Here is an 18,612-nt window from a genome sequence, read left to right as displayed (position 1 = left end):
CTTTGAATAAAACCTCAATTTATTTTCGATAGAATTGTTGGCTTTGCAACGAATTAAACTATTGTCAGGGGGTTTTGTGAGATTGAAAGGCAGCTGCGTAACAGTGACTTTTTTTAGCTGTTATTATACGCAAGGCATAATTTGTTTTTGCTCTTAATTCTGTAGCTGATTAACAATTATCACTCCTGATGAATGAACGTGGAGTTTCTGCGCCCTGGTAATATGATTAGTGTTGTTGTTATTGTATCATCACAACTCAACGACTTCTGGGTCCCAAAGAGAAGACGGTCGTCTCGGGTGAGGTTTCTATATCAGAAAATTAATTAATGCTGCTAACCCAAGATGGGGTCTTCGTATTCTCAAGGGTCTTTCGATAGATAACCGAAGCGCGAAGGGATATTCAATGCCTTAATAACTTCTGGCGTAGTTCAGAATAACTATCCCACAGAGGAGGCGCCTTCTGTTTTGATGAGGTTTGTTCGTGTGATGTGATTTTTAATTTGAGACGGAAATCATCATCTGAATATATGCGGATGGCTAAATGTTCTTTTTAAGACTGTGGGTTAATCTTTTTATTGTAATTAGTTAAATTCACTAATGTCAGCGTTAGCTAAATTCAATCGAGGACGTGGCCTTAGATATTTGAGCAAAATTATTTCTTGATCATTGTGACTGAATTTCATGGGAATACTCAGAGTAAGTTCTTAAGTTTTTAGTTTTTATTTTTACATCCCGATTGAATATGTTATCAGTAATTAGTATTATTTAGATACGAGTCCTCATTATTAATTACTTTGTAATTCAACTTGACTGTGAGTATGTTATACAAGTGTTTAATCCTTTCAAACAGCCGTGAATGTAGAGATTTTAGTGAAAGATTCCTCAAGAAGCTTACAGGAGCTATAATTGCAATATATCCATTATTTTATTATTGCCACTTTCACAGATTATGCTTCTGGGTTTGAGTTAATTTTAAATTTTTCTTATTAAATGCCTTTACTTAATTTTGTTGAAAATTAAGTACAATTCATTTTTTTGCGCCGGATAAAATTCCGTATACCATATTTTCCCTTTTTTCAAACGATGTATTCCGTTCTCTCTCTCTCTCTCTCTCTCTCTCTCTCTCTCTCTCTCTGTCATCACCATAATGGCCATAACAAGTTAATTGGATGTTTATGTTCATCATGGGAAATGGGGAGTCAGCGGCTGAGCTAACCACTTTTTTTTTTTCTGAGGAAGAGGAAGATACTGAGAGTCACTCTTTTAACTTTATTACGCTAGGTTTTTTTTCTTTCTTGACTCGTTTCCTTTAATGGGATTAATTTGTCTATATCTATATATATTTACTTATAATATATATGTATATATATATATATGTTATACTTATATATGTATACATATAGAAAGATAGATACATAGATATATGGGTATAATAAATATATATATATATATATATATATATATATATATATATATATATATATATATATATATAATGTGTGTGTGTGTATGCATGTATAGATAGATAGAAAGACAGATAGACAGATATAAGTATAATATATATATATATGTATATATACTGTATATTATATATGTATATATATATTTATATAGATAAATTTTTATGGTGCGTAAGTTATATTGGTACATTTTTCCCTTTGATTTTACAACCATTAAAAATCCTCCAGATGCCAGCTGTGTCCGAAATCAGTCCGGTAAGAAAATAAATGAATTTGTTTAGCTGCCGGGGGGGTGGCGGTTGGGGAGGGGGTTGGCTGCGCAGTATCGCGTTCCTGGAAAAAAGAAGGAAAAGAAACGCGAGAAAAATCTTTTATTTTGTGCGTCAGAGAAATGTCACCTTATTTTCTTCCAAGAGAACGTGAGAAAGAAAAGGAGTGTGAAGTATTTTACTCGTTAAGGAAGATCTCGTAAAAGGGATGGACACTTGTGATGAAGTTATGTAGTAATGTCTGAACGGATCTGAGCCTCATCTAGTGATGCTTGTTAATTGACTATATAATATATATTTTACATATATATATATATATATATATATATATATATATATATATATATATATATATATATATATATATATATTGTGTGTGTATACAAATATAGATATGTTTGTATGTATAAAAGTAATGAACGCACGGTCACGTGAGTAACAGAAATGAACTTCTGACTCTTATCGGGATCGAACTTGTGGTTCATTTGTTAGCGCCCTTGCCTTTCAGTTAAAATACATGGGTTCGATCTCCATGTGAGTCAGAAATTTGTATATGTATATATATATATATATATATATATATATATATATATATATATATATATATATATATATATATATAAAACACTATATATATATATGTGTGTGTGTGTGTATGTGTATATATATATATATATATATATATATATATATATATATATATATATATGTATAATAATGTGTGTGTGTGTGTGTGTGTGTTTGTGTGTGTGCGCATCTCATTTGTATAATGAAATGTATCGTAAACATGAAATGGAAAGTACGGAACGGCGAGGAAAGGATGAAATGGTTTAAGGGAAGGCTCCCTTCCTCCGAGGCCTTCCCTTTTTATTTTCTTTTTTTTTCTCTCCCTTTTTTTATTGTATTTGATCAGCTTAGTTCTGGGTTGCTTTCAGAATAAAGGCGAGATTGGTGCATCAAAAGATTTAAAGGCGGTGCAGTCATATCTGAATTTGGTGCTTCTAGGAAGAGGTTTTATCATTTTAAAAATCTTTTCATCGTTTGTAGTTTTTTCTTCGAACAGTGACAACAAAGGGAAACGTCAGATTTTTTTATCTGCTTACGGATTTTACGTAACTCGTCTTATTTAGTTTTCAAATTTACGCTTATTCTCTATGGTGAAATTCTGGTATTTCTAGTTTATATTTTCTCCATAACTTCTCATTTCGTTATTAAAAACAAAGATTTTTTTTATATTCTTCAGTTTTCTTTTCGTTAAAATGTCTTATTTTACATGTGCGCCGTCCTCATTGTTCAAATATCAAGTTCCCTTCCCTTCTGTCAAGCCTCCTTGTCATCAAGTACCTGGCACTCTTATTCTTCTGTCATTCTTCATTTCGCCTCAGCCCCATTTTCATCTATCAAGCCTCTCTTTACCTTTCATCAAATCTCGTTTCTCATCCTTCAAGTACTCCATTTTTGCCCCTCAAATTTCCTCTTACAATCATATATTCCCCTTTATCGTCCATCAATTCCTCCTTTACATCCAGTATGTCCTGTATTTCATCCATCAAGCCTTATCGTCTATCAACAAAATGGGAAGAAGGTGATGTGCGGGAATAGATGAGAAACCCCTGATGTCGGGAACCGAGAGATTGGGTCAGCGAAAACTTTATTGACAAGATCCGAACTTCATTAACAGCGACCCGGGGTCGTGTTTTATGGCTGTTTTGATCATATTTTTGTGTGAGAATCTCTCTCTCTCTCTCTCTCTCTCTCTCTCTCTCTCTCTCTTAGGAGCATTAATTACGATATAGTTCAGTGGCGGACGATGGATGGTTTGGTAAAGTAGAGGATACTTTAGATCCTTAGGAATTTCGTTCATTAACATCTTACACACACACACACACACACACACACATATATGTATATATATATGTGTGTGTGTGTGTGTGTGTGTATTATTAAGTATATATATATGTATAAAGAAGTGACAGTCCTTTTTTTTTTTTTTTTTTTACTAAAATTAGAGAGGATTCCTTGAATTTTCTACTCTAGACTGGCCATATGCCATCACGGGTTCTTGTTACCACGATGCTGATCACTGGACATTCCAAGGTCTAGCCTGATAGAGAGTATCATCATCATATGTTGTTACCTTCTCATCAAGAACCCATGGAGGCTTATCGGAAAGCTGCTAATTGCATAATTCATTCATTGGTTAGCAATCTTGCAGATGTATAAGTCAGTAGTTTGCGTAATTCGAATAGGAATTGGTCGTGATGTTGGTATTAATTTCATACCAAGACCGATGAAACCGGCTGTCTAATTTTTTTATCAGTGTTTGGGCGGAGGGAAACAAGAAAAAGATGATTGAAGGAGATAAATGGAAGGAAGTTTAAGAAGTAAAAGTCCGCCTCTTGAATTATGTATAATTATGGGAATCCGAGTAAATAGAACAAAGGGGGTAATCAATGAAGACTTTAAAAAATGATTGCAACTGAGATTCATTGTTAACCGAGATAGTTAAAAGAATACGTTGCAAACAAGTTACAGTTAAATACAACTTGATTTACTCCTTTGTACTTAAAACTGTTTTGCAATACATTCGTCTGAATGTATCGAATAGCAATGAATGTAAGTTTCAGTATATTCTGGAAGAGTGTGTTTATTGACAGTAAGAAATGTTACCGTGTTGTCTTCCATCAGCCTTTGGAATTTCGTTAGCGATACAGCTTTTCTTGTTTCTTTGAACCTCAGTGTTTTTGTTTCGTAAGTAGTAAGTAAACACGGTTTTTCCTTCAGTCCCTTTTTTTCAAATCTTGCCAGATAAGGAAATCTAATTCTCCTGCTGTCAGGCTTCCCTATGAAAATTTTAGTGCATTCAGTGTAACCGCTGATTCGTTTATGAGTGAGTGTAAACATTAATATTATATATACCTGGATGAGTTGTTGTAGAAAAAGTTTATTCCTCTTAGCACCGTGGCATTTAGTGCAGTAGGACCTTTTCCATTCAGACTCACGTGAAACATAATGGTAAATAGTTATTCGCTCTCTCTCTCTCTCTCTCTCTCTCTCTCTCTCTCTCTCTCTCTCTCTCTCTCTCTCTCTCTCTCTAACATGCGTGCACTATAAGTAACATTGACCAGGTCGATTTGGTCTTCTTACCCCACTAACTACCACGAGATAGAACGACATAAGGAAGTCCTGAGTTATTTCATAAAAAGTAGAACATTTACAAGGCTCCTTATCTTGTAAGACTAACAACCGTGAATCTAAATAGCAGCCAGCATAGGTACGGACGCTATAACACATTTTACATCAACAAATTCAAGGAGAGCTTAACTAAATATACCGGCGTATCGACCGTCCCAACCAGAAACCTTTGTTCTTCAATCCCATCACAGTCCATTGAACCGGAATTATGATTATGACCTTTACGCCGACCTAACCAACGGAGTTGTCTCCTTCCTTTTATTCCAGCCATTACTGAACTATTAGTGCACTTCATTAGAAAAGTTCCTGAATATCTTACTGGATAAGTGTAGATGCGATGCTATCGGTTATTTCAGCTGGATCTGACACCTTGACACCAAGTCCGAAGTCAGATCTGACATCATTGCTTTCAACAACTGTCACTATTGATATGCGAAATCACGAGGTAAGCCTCCGTCCCCACTCGCAGGCATTCGTTTTGATTTCAACTTATATTACAAGAGTGGAATAAGATATGTTAGCTCACATCTTGGAGACTCGTGTTCGTGTGAGGGTACACAAAAATTGTTACTTGAACAATTCTACAAGAAAATCTGAGGGACGCATGTAAACAGAAATTATTTATAGTAGTTAAGGCTGTATAAACCAGAAAACAAAACTATTTATGGCTAAATACGACTATCGTTTCCTGAAAAGTGCCAACTCAGAACCGGAAAGAAACCTCATTAAGGCTGAAAGTGCCCACATACCATATTGGTCAAGGATCTGTTCATAACATGGAGGCTTCAGTATAAAGGATTGAAAAGAAATTTCTAGGGTATTAAAAGCAGCTGTTAAGAACAGAAATACGCTTTGTAAGGACAGGAAAAAATCATCTCATCAGTAGATAGAAAACACTTGAGGACAGAAAAAAGGTGTTGTACGACATAAAATGGCAACTGTGAAGAAGTTGAACGAAGCAAAATCTTTATTTTAGGCTAAAAAAAAGAAGGGGGAGGCGGCGGTGCCTGGTGGCCAGAGGAAAACCACCCTTTTAAGACTTCGAAAAAAAATGCTGATAAAGCAATACAAAGAAAACACCAGAAAAACTTTTGCTCAGGATGGAAATGGAATGATGAGTTTCCAAGAATGGAGAGACGCCACTTTAAGACTCTGTGGTAATGATCCCATTTATAGGACTGAATGAAAAACGCTTCGGGATTTTGAAGAGCCAGTCTAAGAATAAACATGTTAAGGGCGTAGTACAGAAAACTCATCCATTCTGAACAAAGAAAAGACTTACCAGCATAGAAAATGCCCAGTGAAGATATGGAAACAAAACATCCTCTGTAGAGGATTGGGAAGAGCACCTATTTAAAACATAAAAAAAAAAAACAATCACTACTGCTAGCAATGCTAGGTCGAGGGCGTCTGTGTAGCATCTGTTGAACAGATGGCTTGTGCTTCTCCTGCCGCTGTCTGTAGGTTCGATATAATGATAATAACGTCCCTGCCATTTCCGGATCTTTTTCTCCTTTGCCTTCTCCTCATCCTTCCCCCCTCCCCCTCCGCTGTTTCTTCCTCTCTCTCTTCCTGCTTATCCTCCTCCTGCCCTTATCAACACTTTTTCTCTCTCTCCCTACTTTAACCACTGCTCACTTCTTACCTCTTCTCTTCGTGCTTTCCACACCCGTGTTTTTCCCTGTTTCATATCTCCCAGACTTGCATTTGACAGCTCATGGCATTTTTCCTTTAATTCCTGTGGGCGATTTTTGCCCAGGCTTACTAACTCATTTCATTCTCTGACGTGTTTTATTTTTATGTTTGTGGTTTTTTTTTTTGTGCATCTTCTGCATGTTTGCTTTCGTTTTGGCTCTTGTGGTTTATTTTCCTGTACAGTGCTGAAAAGCATCTCTTTCTTTTAAACAGAGTTGGACATCTCTCTCTCTCTCTCTCTCTCTCTCTCTCTCTCTCTCTCTCTCTCTCTCTCTCTCTCTCCTGTGAATTATAGAAATAAGATGCGTCTGTTTCAGACGAGGAAGGCAAATGCTAGTGTCTGAAATGGGATGTCGTGTGTCGCGTTTGTCTGTGAAATGAGAAGGCAAGTTAGTCTCCTCGTCGTCAGCAGACATTTGCTTTTATTGTAGTTGTTTTGCAGTTGTTTTTAGAGATACAGATGATGTTGTTGGACTTGTAATTGTTGATGCTGTTATGCCGCGTTTCTCACATTTGTCGGTTGCTCACGTTTCCTGCTGTCCCATTTTTTTTCTTTATAATATATTTATCAATGGCACTTTGACATTCCAGGCCTCCGCTCACAAATTATCGACTTTCTCACCTCTTCCTTTATCCTTTTTCAAGGACTTTTTTTCATGTTTTTCTTTTATGCATATAACATGTTTACGAACTGTCCCTTCCATACCTCCACCGTGTCCCATCCTAGCAACCGCCCTCCCTTGCCATCTAATTTATACTCGTATAGGCACAAGCCAAAGTAAATTCTTGAAATTCTTGGTTCCGCCCTCAGGTACAGCAATGTATATTCCAGCCTTCCAATAAACGTAGGAATCTCCCATAATACAGCTGAAACTATTTTACTAAGTTCGCTGGTGGTCTGGACGTAAAGGGGGTCTCTGTGTCCGAAATTCCCCGTACATATGGAAGATTGTGCGCTGAAAACGTCCCTTTCGCGGTCAAGGTGTTTGTAACGGTCGAGATGCATTTCTCATTTCAACTGCATTTGACTAAATTTGGTTACCTTTTATGTATTTAAGATGTCGTTGACGTATTTTGAATACATTTAACACATTTATAACGCAAAAGATCAATTAACATAGTTGCCTTATTTAGGTGCTCTAGCGTTACCGGAGTGCGTGCTTGTTTCTTTCTTAGTAGTAGCCTGCAGTAACTTGAGATGCGAAAGATGTGTCTAATGTGCAGTTTGGAGCATGTGTTATGCAGTTGGTGCACCTTAGTTTCAGCATGCAAGAACGTGTGTGTAATACTCATCATCTGAGATGTAGCTAATACCGATGTTTAATATTTCGGGTAACGCAGACGGCCGTTGCTAGGATTCTAACTTAACCTTGACGTGTAAATTTGATGTAGTGGTGTTTAGCTGCCATAGCTAAACACCACGGCGATTCATTCCGATTTCACTTGACTCGTTTCACGTGCAAGTGCTGTTGGTTTCATATCCTGTCGACCGTGTCAGAATGCGTCGGCCGCTTCATTTTATAATTTTGCGCTATTGTATATAGGAATGTTGATTCCCACATACTTTATGCACATTCAGTCACCCTATGAGAATGTAGATGTATGTTAATTTTTACATACTTTGTGTACATCCAACACGTATGTTGTTTCGTCATTGTTAGGCTTTAGAAATTTCTTTTCTTTTACCGCACATTTTTAAAAGATCGATATTCATCATCCCAGGGGTTTTAACTCTCTTTTTTCCAATGTTTTCTCTTCTACTCAGCCTAACTAACTTGATTACGTTGCCCATCCCGTTGGCTTATATATATATATATATATATATATATATATATATATATATATATATATATATATATATATATATATATATATATATATATATATGTATGTAGTTATGTATATATGTATATATATATATATATATATATATATATATATATATATATATATATATATAAAATCGTATTTGTGTATAGTTTGGCGTGAGGTCTACCTGTGCCTACCTGTGTTATTCTTTTGTTTTTCTGTCAGTATACGCGCGCCGTCCAGCTCGTGCGCAGTAGGATGACTCCACACGCGAATGGCTATGGTTTGTTTATATACCTGAGGAAAATATAAGTTTGTATATTTAGGTGTAAAAACGACGATTTTTGCGGCTAATACATGCGCGTTTACATGGCAAGTAAGACGTGTATTTGTGTGCGTAGTGTACGTGAATGCGCAGCACTGCAAGCCGTCCTTTTCCCTGTGGGTTAGGATACAGTAACTAATTAACATTCCATAAAGTTCTAAGACTAATTATTGTGTTGGGTTAATTCCCAAACGAGACATTCAAGGGTTCGGTTGAGAACGGATGTAATTTACAAATTAATGGTTTTGTGTTTTATTGTGTTAGTGCTAATAACCCCCTGCGGGCGCACACGCGCATGATTGCGTTCGTTGTCTTCTTAAGGTACCCAGAGAAAGGAAACAATATTCAGTTTTGCAGGATCTTTATACTTTTGTACCTCTTTCCTTTCCTTCCACTCTCATCCTCCCTTCTCTTCCCTCCATCTACCCCTTCTTCATCCTCTTCCGCACTTTACCCTCCCTCTCCTCCCATCCTTCTCCACCACCTACTGCTCTACTCCTTTTCCTCCCCCTTCCCTCTTCCTCCCCTTTCCCTCTTCCTCCCCCTTCCCTCTTCCTCTTCCATCTTCATTGTCCTCGGGCAGCGAGAGTCGTCACCGTCTTCTTATTTCTTCATTAATGTCAAGTTCATGAACTCCGGGTCCTTGCACCGAAGAAGAGATGTAATATTTTTTTCTGAATTTTATGTTTTTTCCTTTATGTAAGCAGTTTTGCCTCCCGGCTGACGGGCTGTTCTAAGTCGACAGGTATTTTGTTATCACACACAAGGAACATATTGATTTTTTTTTCTTTGGGCCTTGTCAGATGCAGGAATTTTTTCTTTACGTTTTTGTCTATTTGACGTGTGCGGATACGAAGATGTTTTATTTTTTTCATTGTGCTGGCTTTGTTTTCGTGTGTAATTCTTTTCATTGTCAAATGCAGGGTACTGTTTTCATTGTGCTCAGTTTGTGGATACAGTAAATGTTCTATATGGGTATGCTTGCGTGTGTGTCTTTGGGAAAGAGTTTATCATTGTTATCAATGTTATTACCCCTATTTATATTACACCTGCCATTTTTGGCCTCGGTTCTCATGTTCTAGTGAAGGTGAGGAAAATGTGGTTCTTTCGAAGGTGTTCATAAGATTCGAAGCAAAGACATAGCTTAGTGATGATGTTTCCGTAGAAATAGTTGTGTTTCACTCGCAAGATAAGGAATTCAGCTTTCAAAGAAATATACTTACACGCACCTTTAATGTAAAAAAAAAATCACATGCATATACGTGTGTGTATCCATAAATACAATATTTGACGACGTAGCAAATATGGTGTCCGAATCCAGCATTGTAATTTGAAGATAGCATTTTCATGTATGCTTTTGTATCATTCATCTATGCTGGCGCACAGAAGATGAATAGGGCACAAAGAAGCGGAAGTAAGCTTGGTATGTTGACAATATTTTGGGTTTTGTGCGTTAAAAATAATTCCTTTATCGGGGCATTAGTGATGTGGTTGGCTGCATAATAAATGTTTTCGTGCACTACGGTAAGTCGGTGGTGCGTGTAGCCGGGGCTATATGGTACTTTGCGCCACAGCGCGGACAGTAAGTACCATTTACTGTAATTTAGTATTATCAGTATTCTTCTTTCACAAGTAAATCTTTCTCGGAAAGGGGTGGGCACCGGGGGAAATAACAGACAGCAGTCACTCAGGAAGGTCCACAGTCTCAGGGGCACCTCGTGACCCATACGGAAGTTGTTTATGAAGCTTTCATATGCTTCCCTTTTTAGTGGGTAAATAAGTTCTCTTGTTGTAATGCCGTATTCTTAGTTTGGAATTCGTTTAATCATCGTCATCTTTCGGCAGTTCCTCTTAATGTTTTTAAATATATTTTTATAATAAATATATATATATATATATATATATATATATATATATATATATATATATATATATATATATATTATACTTTTTTGCTCATAAGTAATACTCTCAATATAAAACCGCTGATCCTGGTTGAGCAAGAATTCCTCTACTCGGTTATTTCTTCTTTCGTAAGGATCACAACACTGATCGGTGGACCCCTTGGCCCAAGAGGTCCTTTTTCCATATTAATTTCTTGACGGCCACTGATCTTAGGCCATTCAGCAATAGCGTGGGGTTTTCCATTTACCTTTCACAATATGATGGGGGATCTATTTTTATTACTATTTGAATAGCAAAATTCATAACGGCCTTCGTGTAGCATATTAAACAATGTAAAATATATTATTATTTTTTTTTTATTACGCTGTTATTGTTGTTGCTTTTATGGCCATTATGTCTTTCGTTTGGGTAATTTCTTTGCCATTTGCACGATATTATTATTATTATTATTATTATTATTATTATTATTATTATTATTATTATTATTAATGGAAGTCATGTCCTCTTTCACAGGTCGGGGTTGGGACCCCTCCAGCACATCATCAGTGGCTATTGGTTGAGAGCGACGGACGAATTCCCGAAGTAGCATCGGAGGCAGGTGACTGGACAGAAGCCTCCTCATATCCACTTCCTTGATTGGAGGTGGAGTTACCTGTGCCTGCTGCTTAAGCGACTGCATTGCCTCTATCCCAGAAACCACAAGAGAGGATACAAAAACAGGCAGAAAGTCATTCTGCGATAGCATCATTCCACTATAGAATCCCACGAAGTAGTAGGGAGGGAGCCCTTCCCCGGGGCCCTAGGGTGATATTGGGGGGTCTGTCCCAGGGGGTCCCTGATTAAGGGAATGAGGTTCCTCGCCCCCTACCCCCCACACCCTGGTCTCCCCACCCTCCTCTTGCTCATCCTACTTGCTGCTGGTGAGTACTGTTTGTTTCAAAAAAGCAGAAATTAGATAGTAAAACTACTGTAATTTATTATTTAAAAATTCAGCCCTTTGCCGATCAGTATTTTTTAGGATGGGAACGATACGGAAATCTGGGCATTTTTATTTGGAAAATCTTGAAAAATTGCAATCGGGCTCTTGCCTGACTTAGCTACCTATTGATTAACCTGTAATGAAAGGAGGGACCGAGCCTGCCTTTTTGTTTTAAGAACAGTCTGTTAATGTGGTGAAGGGCCCAACCTGTTACAAGGGGAAAGCAGCAGTATCTCTGGAATGTCTCTTCTGTCCCCCGTCAATATATATATAACTTTGGGGATGAGCTTTCTGCCTCTCAGCGTTATCTTTTCTCTCTCCTTTCGCAACCCTTTAGAAAGTAAGTGTAGGTGCCTCGTCAGGGAATGATTGAATCTGTTGATTAAGCACCTCGTTGAGCCTTTCCCCCCAGTATTCATAGAGAGAGTCAGTGTTTACCCCTGATAACTGGATGTGATGTGTTGATTCTCACGTTATGAAATACCCGGTTATTTGTGTTAAAAGGCCAGAAATATTACTACCATCACCTTTCGAATGCCAAATAACATGTGTTTGTAATCCATTTTTTGTATAAACAATGTGAGGATATGTCACGTAGACACGTGTGTGTATATATATATATATATATATATATGTGTGTATATATATATATATATATATATATATATATATATATATATATATATATATATATATATACATATATACATTTATTAACTTTATCACTTACACAATTATCTGTGCATTAATACAATTACTAACAGGACCTCATTGAAACTGGATGGTATCTAGTGGAGATATTTATTCAATAAAAGTTACAAGCTTCCCAGGACCAACAATCCTCACTTTCAAGTATCCGTCGACAGGTACTTTGACAGTGAGGACTGTTTTATATATATATATATATATATATATATATATATATATATATATATATATATATATATATATATATATATATATATATCGTATATTACAAGCTTTCAGGATTAATAGTCCTCACTGTCAAGTATCCGTCGACAGGTACTTGACAGTGAGGACTGTTTTTATATATATATATATATATATATATATATATATATATATATATATATATATATATATATGATGTGTGTATATGCATCGTGAAAGAAAAGAGCAGCATGTTTGAGGTGCAATTGCATGATTGGAGAGAAGGTCATGCATAGGTCATGTACAGGTAAATAAGTATGAAAGAGCTGTGGCAGGATTTGTGCAAAATACATGAAAGAAAATTGGTGTCTGTGTAAGACAAGGTTAGAAGGTACGAAGAGATGGTTGAGTTAAGAAAAGTTAAGTGTACCTTAGTTTTACCAGACCACTTAGCTGATTAACAGCTTTCCTAGGGCTGGCCCGAAGGATTAGGCTTATTTTACGTGGCTAAGAACCAATTGGTTACTTAGCAACGGGATCTACAGCTTATTGTGGAATCCGAACCACATTATAGCGAGAAATTAATTTCTATCACCAGAAATAAATTCCTCTAACTCTTCATCAGCCGGCCGGAGACTTGAACTCGGGCCTGGCGAGTGCCAGTCCACACAGCTCTACCGACTCACCCAACGAAGAGCTAAGAGGTGGTTGAGCCAACTTTCCTTTATAGAAATGAAGTATGGAGGTTGTAGCTATTGTCATGAACTTATTAATATTTGATCGTATATATGGCATAAGAAGAAGTGAAAGGTTGAGAAAAACAGAAATATGCAGAAGTAGTAAACAGATTACCGTTATTTGTTCAGGTATTCATCGATTTTAGCAGATCAAGAATACGTTATCATGGTCCTTCTCAAAATGGTGCCTCCCCTGGTATTGGAAGTTTTCAGATGCACTTAAAGAAGCAGTGTAACATTTGGAACATATAATGCATTTTTTGCGAGTGTATTTGCCGCAGTTAGACTTTCTTTGTTCTAATTTTACGTTTTCTGAATACAACTCTGCAACTTTCACACCCAAATTATATATATATATATATATATATATATATATATATATATATATATATATATATATATATATATATATATATATATACATATATATGTATAATTTGTTTGTGGTCGTGTGTGTTTCTCAAGACAATCGAAAATCTAGGTCGGTAGAGCACTCGGCATAAAACATTTGGCAACAACTAAATCTACTAGTATCACTTATTTTCATGGTGCAGAGCTAATGATGACAAAGATGATGATGATGATGATTATTATTATTATTAAATTTGTTTGAAAAGTCTTCGATGTTGGAGCTCCCTGGAACATTTGCGCCCCTGGTAATTAAGATATTTCCTGTAGCGTTGGCTGATGATAACATTATCATCGAAGCTTCGATAATACGGACGTATCTGTTGAGTCATCGTGATCAATACCAACCCCATTGACACACAAATGCTTTCACTCGTGTCCTATACATGTATATCTGTGTGTGACTCATCAGTATCTCTTGCAAGTGGATTAATGTACTTTGATGAAGCATTCAGTGGAAGACTTCTTCCGGATGTTATGTATTTTGTGAATATAGCTGAAGGTTTTCCATTATTTCAGTTGCTCGGTGTTGGCAAATATTGGCAAATATTCATTCGGTGTGGTATGACTCTACTGCCCCAGTAATTGATTGACAGACGAGAGATATACAATTCAGCGTGAAACAATATCCTTGGCAATGGATGCATAGTTGGTTATAGGATTATTGATGTTTGTTTGTACCTGCACATACTGGGCCTGTTCCAATGAATTTTTTCAATAGTAGTGAATGTTTTACCTTGATTTCTTAGATATTGTTTTTGTGTCTTGATAGTTATGCTTTTATTTTTATGCTTACAAGTTAATTCGAAGTATCTTGTAATTTGTCGTATGCGTCGCTTGTGTTATTCGACAGCACTAAGAAGACTGGGACATTCGATTATAAGTTAGAAGGATTATACTACATTTGATAACGTTGCATTTTGTAATAATGGTTTCTTCAAGAATTCCTTAGAGTTCATTGATTGAATAAAGCTAGTGAAAACGGGCAAGAACTAGACAAGGGAGGTGTTTTTTTAACGGAGAGCTGCTAATATCTGTCTGTATATTATGTGTTCGTGTATTACCATCATATTCTCTCTCTCTCTCTCTCTCTCTCTCTCTCTCTCTCTCTCTCTCTCTCTCTCTCTCTAAATAATTCTAAACGCATTCTTGCTTCAGAATGAAAGCCCTCATGAGTTTTTCAGCGTGGCACCTTTGTAGTGGGCGTGTTTCTTTTTCCCCGTGCGAAGTCACACAATTAACGCCGCCGACTAATGCCCGAATGTCGGCCTTTGATAACCCGTGTAAACAGACGCCCTGGAATTTACGTGCAGTGAAACGCACCAATTCTCACGCCATATACACCTTTTGGGGGAAAAGTATTGTGTTAGAGGAAGAAATTATCTTCTCTTTGTGCTGTGGTGTTTGATATGAAGTGTGTACAGTATGCCATACATTTGTGTAGTTCAGTTGATTTTCTACTTTAGTGTAATTGGAAGGATCAGTAAAAAGCATTATATATATATATATATATATATATATATATATATATATATATATATATATATATATATATATATTATATATATATACTGTATATTTACATATAGCCTGAACATCTTGATTTACTGAACATCTTGATTTACCTCTATCAATGAGTGCGGTGCGAGGAAAGCCTTCCAAATTTTGAGAAAAATATTCACAATTCGCGTAAGGACTGATAAAGCCCACTAAAATCAGATGAAGCTTAATATGTCTAAAAGAACTCTTCGAACTTCGTAGATGTAGACCAGCCGGGCCCGTAATGTGGTCTTAACAAAATATGCTAAACACCGAGTTCTGATAATCTCTGCCGTGCTCTATTTTCCGAATTTAAATATAAAAAAAAAACCTGTTTTCGAATATCTTAAAAAGCAAACGTAATTAACGTGCGAATGTTTCATTAATGCTGTATATATATCATTTTCTTTATTATTTTAATGTCAAGCTTAGTTTGAGGTAATTCTTGCCTTTGTATGTGTGTATTTATGTGTGTGTGTGTCTTTAAGATATATAAGTTAGGTCATGTTCTTTTAATTTCCCGAGCTATTCAGAAATATTAAAACAGGCATGTATGCGTTCTTATCCCCCTAGCGATATCTGGCAACTCCTAGAACCACATTGCAAGGTTGGAAATACTAAGACATCGCCCATCAAGGTAGAATCGGTAACCTTAATCATGGGTGGATAAAAAATGACTATCACGCTTGATGGAATAACTCAGGAGAGAGAGAGAGAGAGAGAGAGAGAGAGAGAGAGAGAGAGAGAGAGAGAGAGAGAGAGAGAGAATGTATATTCATATCCAGCTTTTCATCGGGGCTATTTGAAAGAGAACAAGAGAGAAAGGTAATTTTCCCCATAACGCTGATTTCTGTTGACGGGTATTTATAGTTTTCAAATTTGTATAATGAACCGTTGACTATTTTAGTCATATAGCACAAAATGTTTGGTGCATATTTCTATGATTTTTTACTAGTTTGTGCCGGGATTTTCTCTTAATGCCACAGTTTTCAGCTTCTGAAGTTAAAACCTTTGCATTTTTTCTCTGATGTAGTATTAAACTCAATATTATGAATTATTGTTTTTATTCTTACGAAACATTTTTTCAGAAAAAAATGTGAAGCACCATAAAGAATTTTTTGCTATAAGACTTGTTATTGTGACATATCATTTTATACAAGATCGTTTTTATAAAAGATCTCCCGCTAATTGGATAATGTTGTTTTGTAATATATTTTTAATGTTTCCCAACATTGAAATATTTTCCAGTCATTCATAAAACCAATTCAGTTTTAATGTTGCAGAGTTGCTCATTTGCTCATAAGTCTTTCGCACTATTTATAAGACATGGATCTTCCATTATCAGACTGTTTAATGTCAGTAATTGTTGGGTTTTCTGTTTATTTTCGCAGGAGAGAGAGAGAGAGAGAGAGGTCTATAAGAATGAATTTCTCTGTATTAAAATGATCTGCGCTTTAGTCGGCGCAGTCGTGCGTACGTTTGGGAGAGCTCTATAGTCTTCCTGTTGAGCATGACATGGAAGCAGAGTTCGTGCAAAGATGCATTGGCTCCGATACACTTGGCCGTCACTCGGAAATCCCAGGTTGCAATATTGATTAAAAACCTTTAGAAAGACGTAGGAATTTCTCCCTCTCTCTCTCTCTCTCTCTCTCTCTCTCTCTCTCTCTCTCTCTCTCTCTCTCTCTCTCTCTCTCTCTCTCTCTCTCACGCACAACACAAAATCAGACCCTTTTGTATATATATATATATATATATATATATATATATATATATATATATATATATATATATATATATATATATATATGTATAATTTATATATATATAATTTATATATATATAATTATATATATAACATATACATATATACACATATACATATATACAAGTATACAATAAAAAGTCTGTCCATGCATATGTAGTTCTCTCTCTCTCTCTCTCTCTCTCTCTCTCTCTCTCTCTCTCTCTCTCTCTCTCTCAGGCAAAAATCAGACCCTATACACAGTGTATATATATATATATGTGTATGTACATATATATATCTATATATATATGTATGTACATATATATATATATCTATACTATATATGTATATATATATATATATATATATATATATATATATATATATATATATATATATATACTCTACATACTGAATGTTTATATGAAAGTCTGTTTATCCATATATAGCTTCCGTGTCTCTCTCTCTGTTACATATCCTAGAGAAGCTTTAAACTCTATGGCAAATAAAAAGTGTGTATAGTTATTTTCCACTGGATTTTTGAGTACCACAAGTACTGTGTTAGGGGGTGGGGGGTTAGAAAGGTCGACGGCAGGGGGTGTGGCTGGTGATGTTGATACTTAGTCAGTAGTATCGACGTTTTCATGGCGAACTCATGTGAACGAACGTATGTATGGCTAGCTGCTGAACGCCAGTCCCGTACTTTTGATCGATTCTCTCTCTCTCTCTCTCTCTCTCTCTCTCTCTCTCTCTCTCTCTCTCTCTCTCTCTCTCTCTCTCTCCATGACTCAGTCCCTGTTTGCATTCCAGACCAGCGGAGAAAATTCGTTTCCATTTTGTTTACATATCAAAAATTATTTTGTGGAAAACGCCAGCCCCTGGATGGCTCGGTTTGGTAATGTGCTTCATTCCATCTACCTCCGAGCTATGGAGTGATCTCCCGCAATTTTTTTTTTTTTTTAATCCTATAAGTTTCCTTCGTTTCGTAGGCGTCTTTCTTTCTCCTTAGATTTACTCCTCACCTCTTTTCGTGACGTTCTTTTCGTAAGCGTTTGGTCCCGTGTCTGTCTGACCAGTCTTGCAATAACGGCTCATTTCTATCGGATTCCAATTAGCAGTGACCCACAGAACAGAATGGTGCGGATAAAAGAATCGATTGCAACAAAATGCGTCAATGGTCGATTGCTAATTGTGTTGTAGTTATTGCTTTTGTTATTGTCCCCATAATCATATTTAATTGTATTATGATTGCTGTTCCTCCCACCATTATCTCTGTAATTATTGTCATCAGCTATTATGCTGTACTTTGTGAGCCAGGAATCGTATTGGAAAGTGTTCAGTTCGTCCCGTATGTTTTTTTTTTTTTCATTGTATTCTTGCGTACGTATGAACCCATTCCGTGCCATACGCATACTTGAATATATTTATCAATTCACATATTTTTCAGTTTTGCATACGATTGTACTTTCGTGTTGTCTCCAACGAGAAACTAATAGCAACACGAGTTTTGGACGGAACTGTTTACCTTTTTAGCCATTTCGTCGCCGCAAAAATTGTCTGTTGATGGCAGTAACCGATCTTCACCTGGATATCCTTGCACGTTTCTGTCTTCGAAAAAATGCCATAGTTTACAGCACGTACGAGCAAAAGCAGTCT

At 36.3% G+C, this 18,612-nt stretch overlaps 1 protein-coding gene across 1 annotated transcript in view; it reads left to right on the top strand.

Moving 5' to 3' along the window:
• Window positions 1-18,612, top strand: part of LOC136855887 (repulsive guidance molecule B-like) — a 296,660-nt gene that overhangs the window by 138,182 nt on the left and 139,866 nt on the right. Inside the window, exon 2 of the mRNA XM_067133328.1 lies at window positions 11,172-11,578. Coding sequence (XP_066989429.1) covers window positions 11,506-11,578 — 73 coding nt within the window. The 5' untranslated portion in view covers window positions 11,172-11,505. The remainder of the gene's footprint in view (window positions 1-11,171; window positions 11,579-18,612) is intronic.

The sequence above is a fragment of the Macrobrachium rosenbergii genome, chromosome 3 (genome assembly GCF_040412425.1).
Source record: "Macrobrachium rosenbergii isolate ZJJX-2024 chromosome 3, ASM4041242v1, whole genome shotgun sequence".
NCBI classification, from domain to species: domain Eukaryota; kingdom Metazoa; phylum Arthropoda; class Malacostraca; order Decapoda; family Palaemonidae; genus Macrobrachium; species Macrobrachium rosenbergii.
Note: the sequence above shows the minus strand (reverse complement) of the source record. Positions and strands in the feature narration are given on the sequence as shown.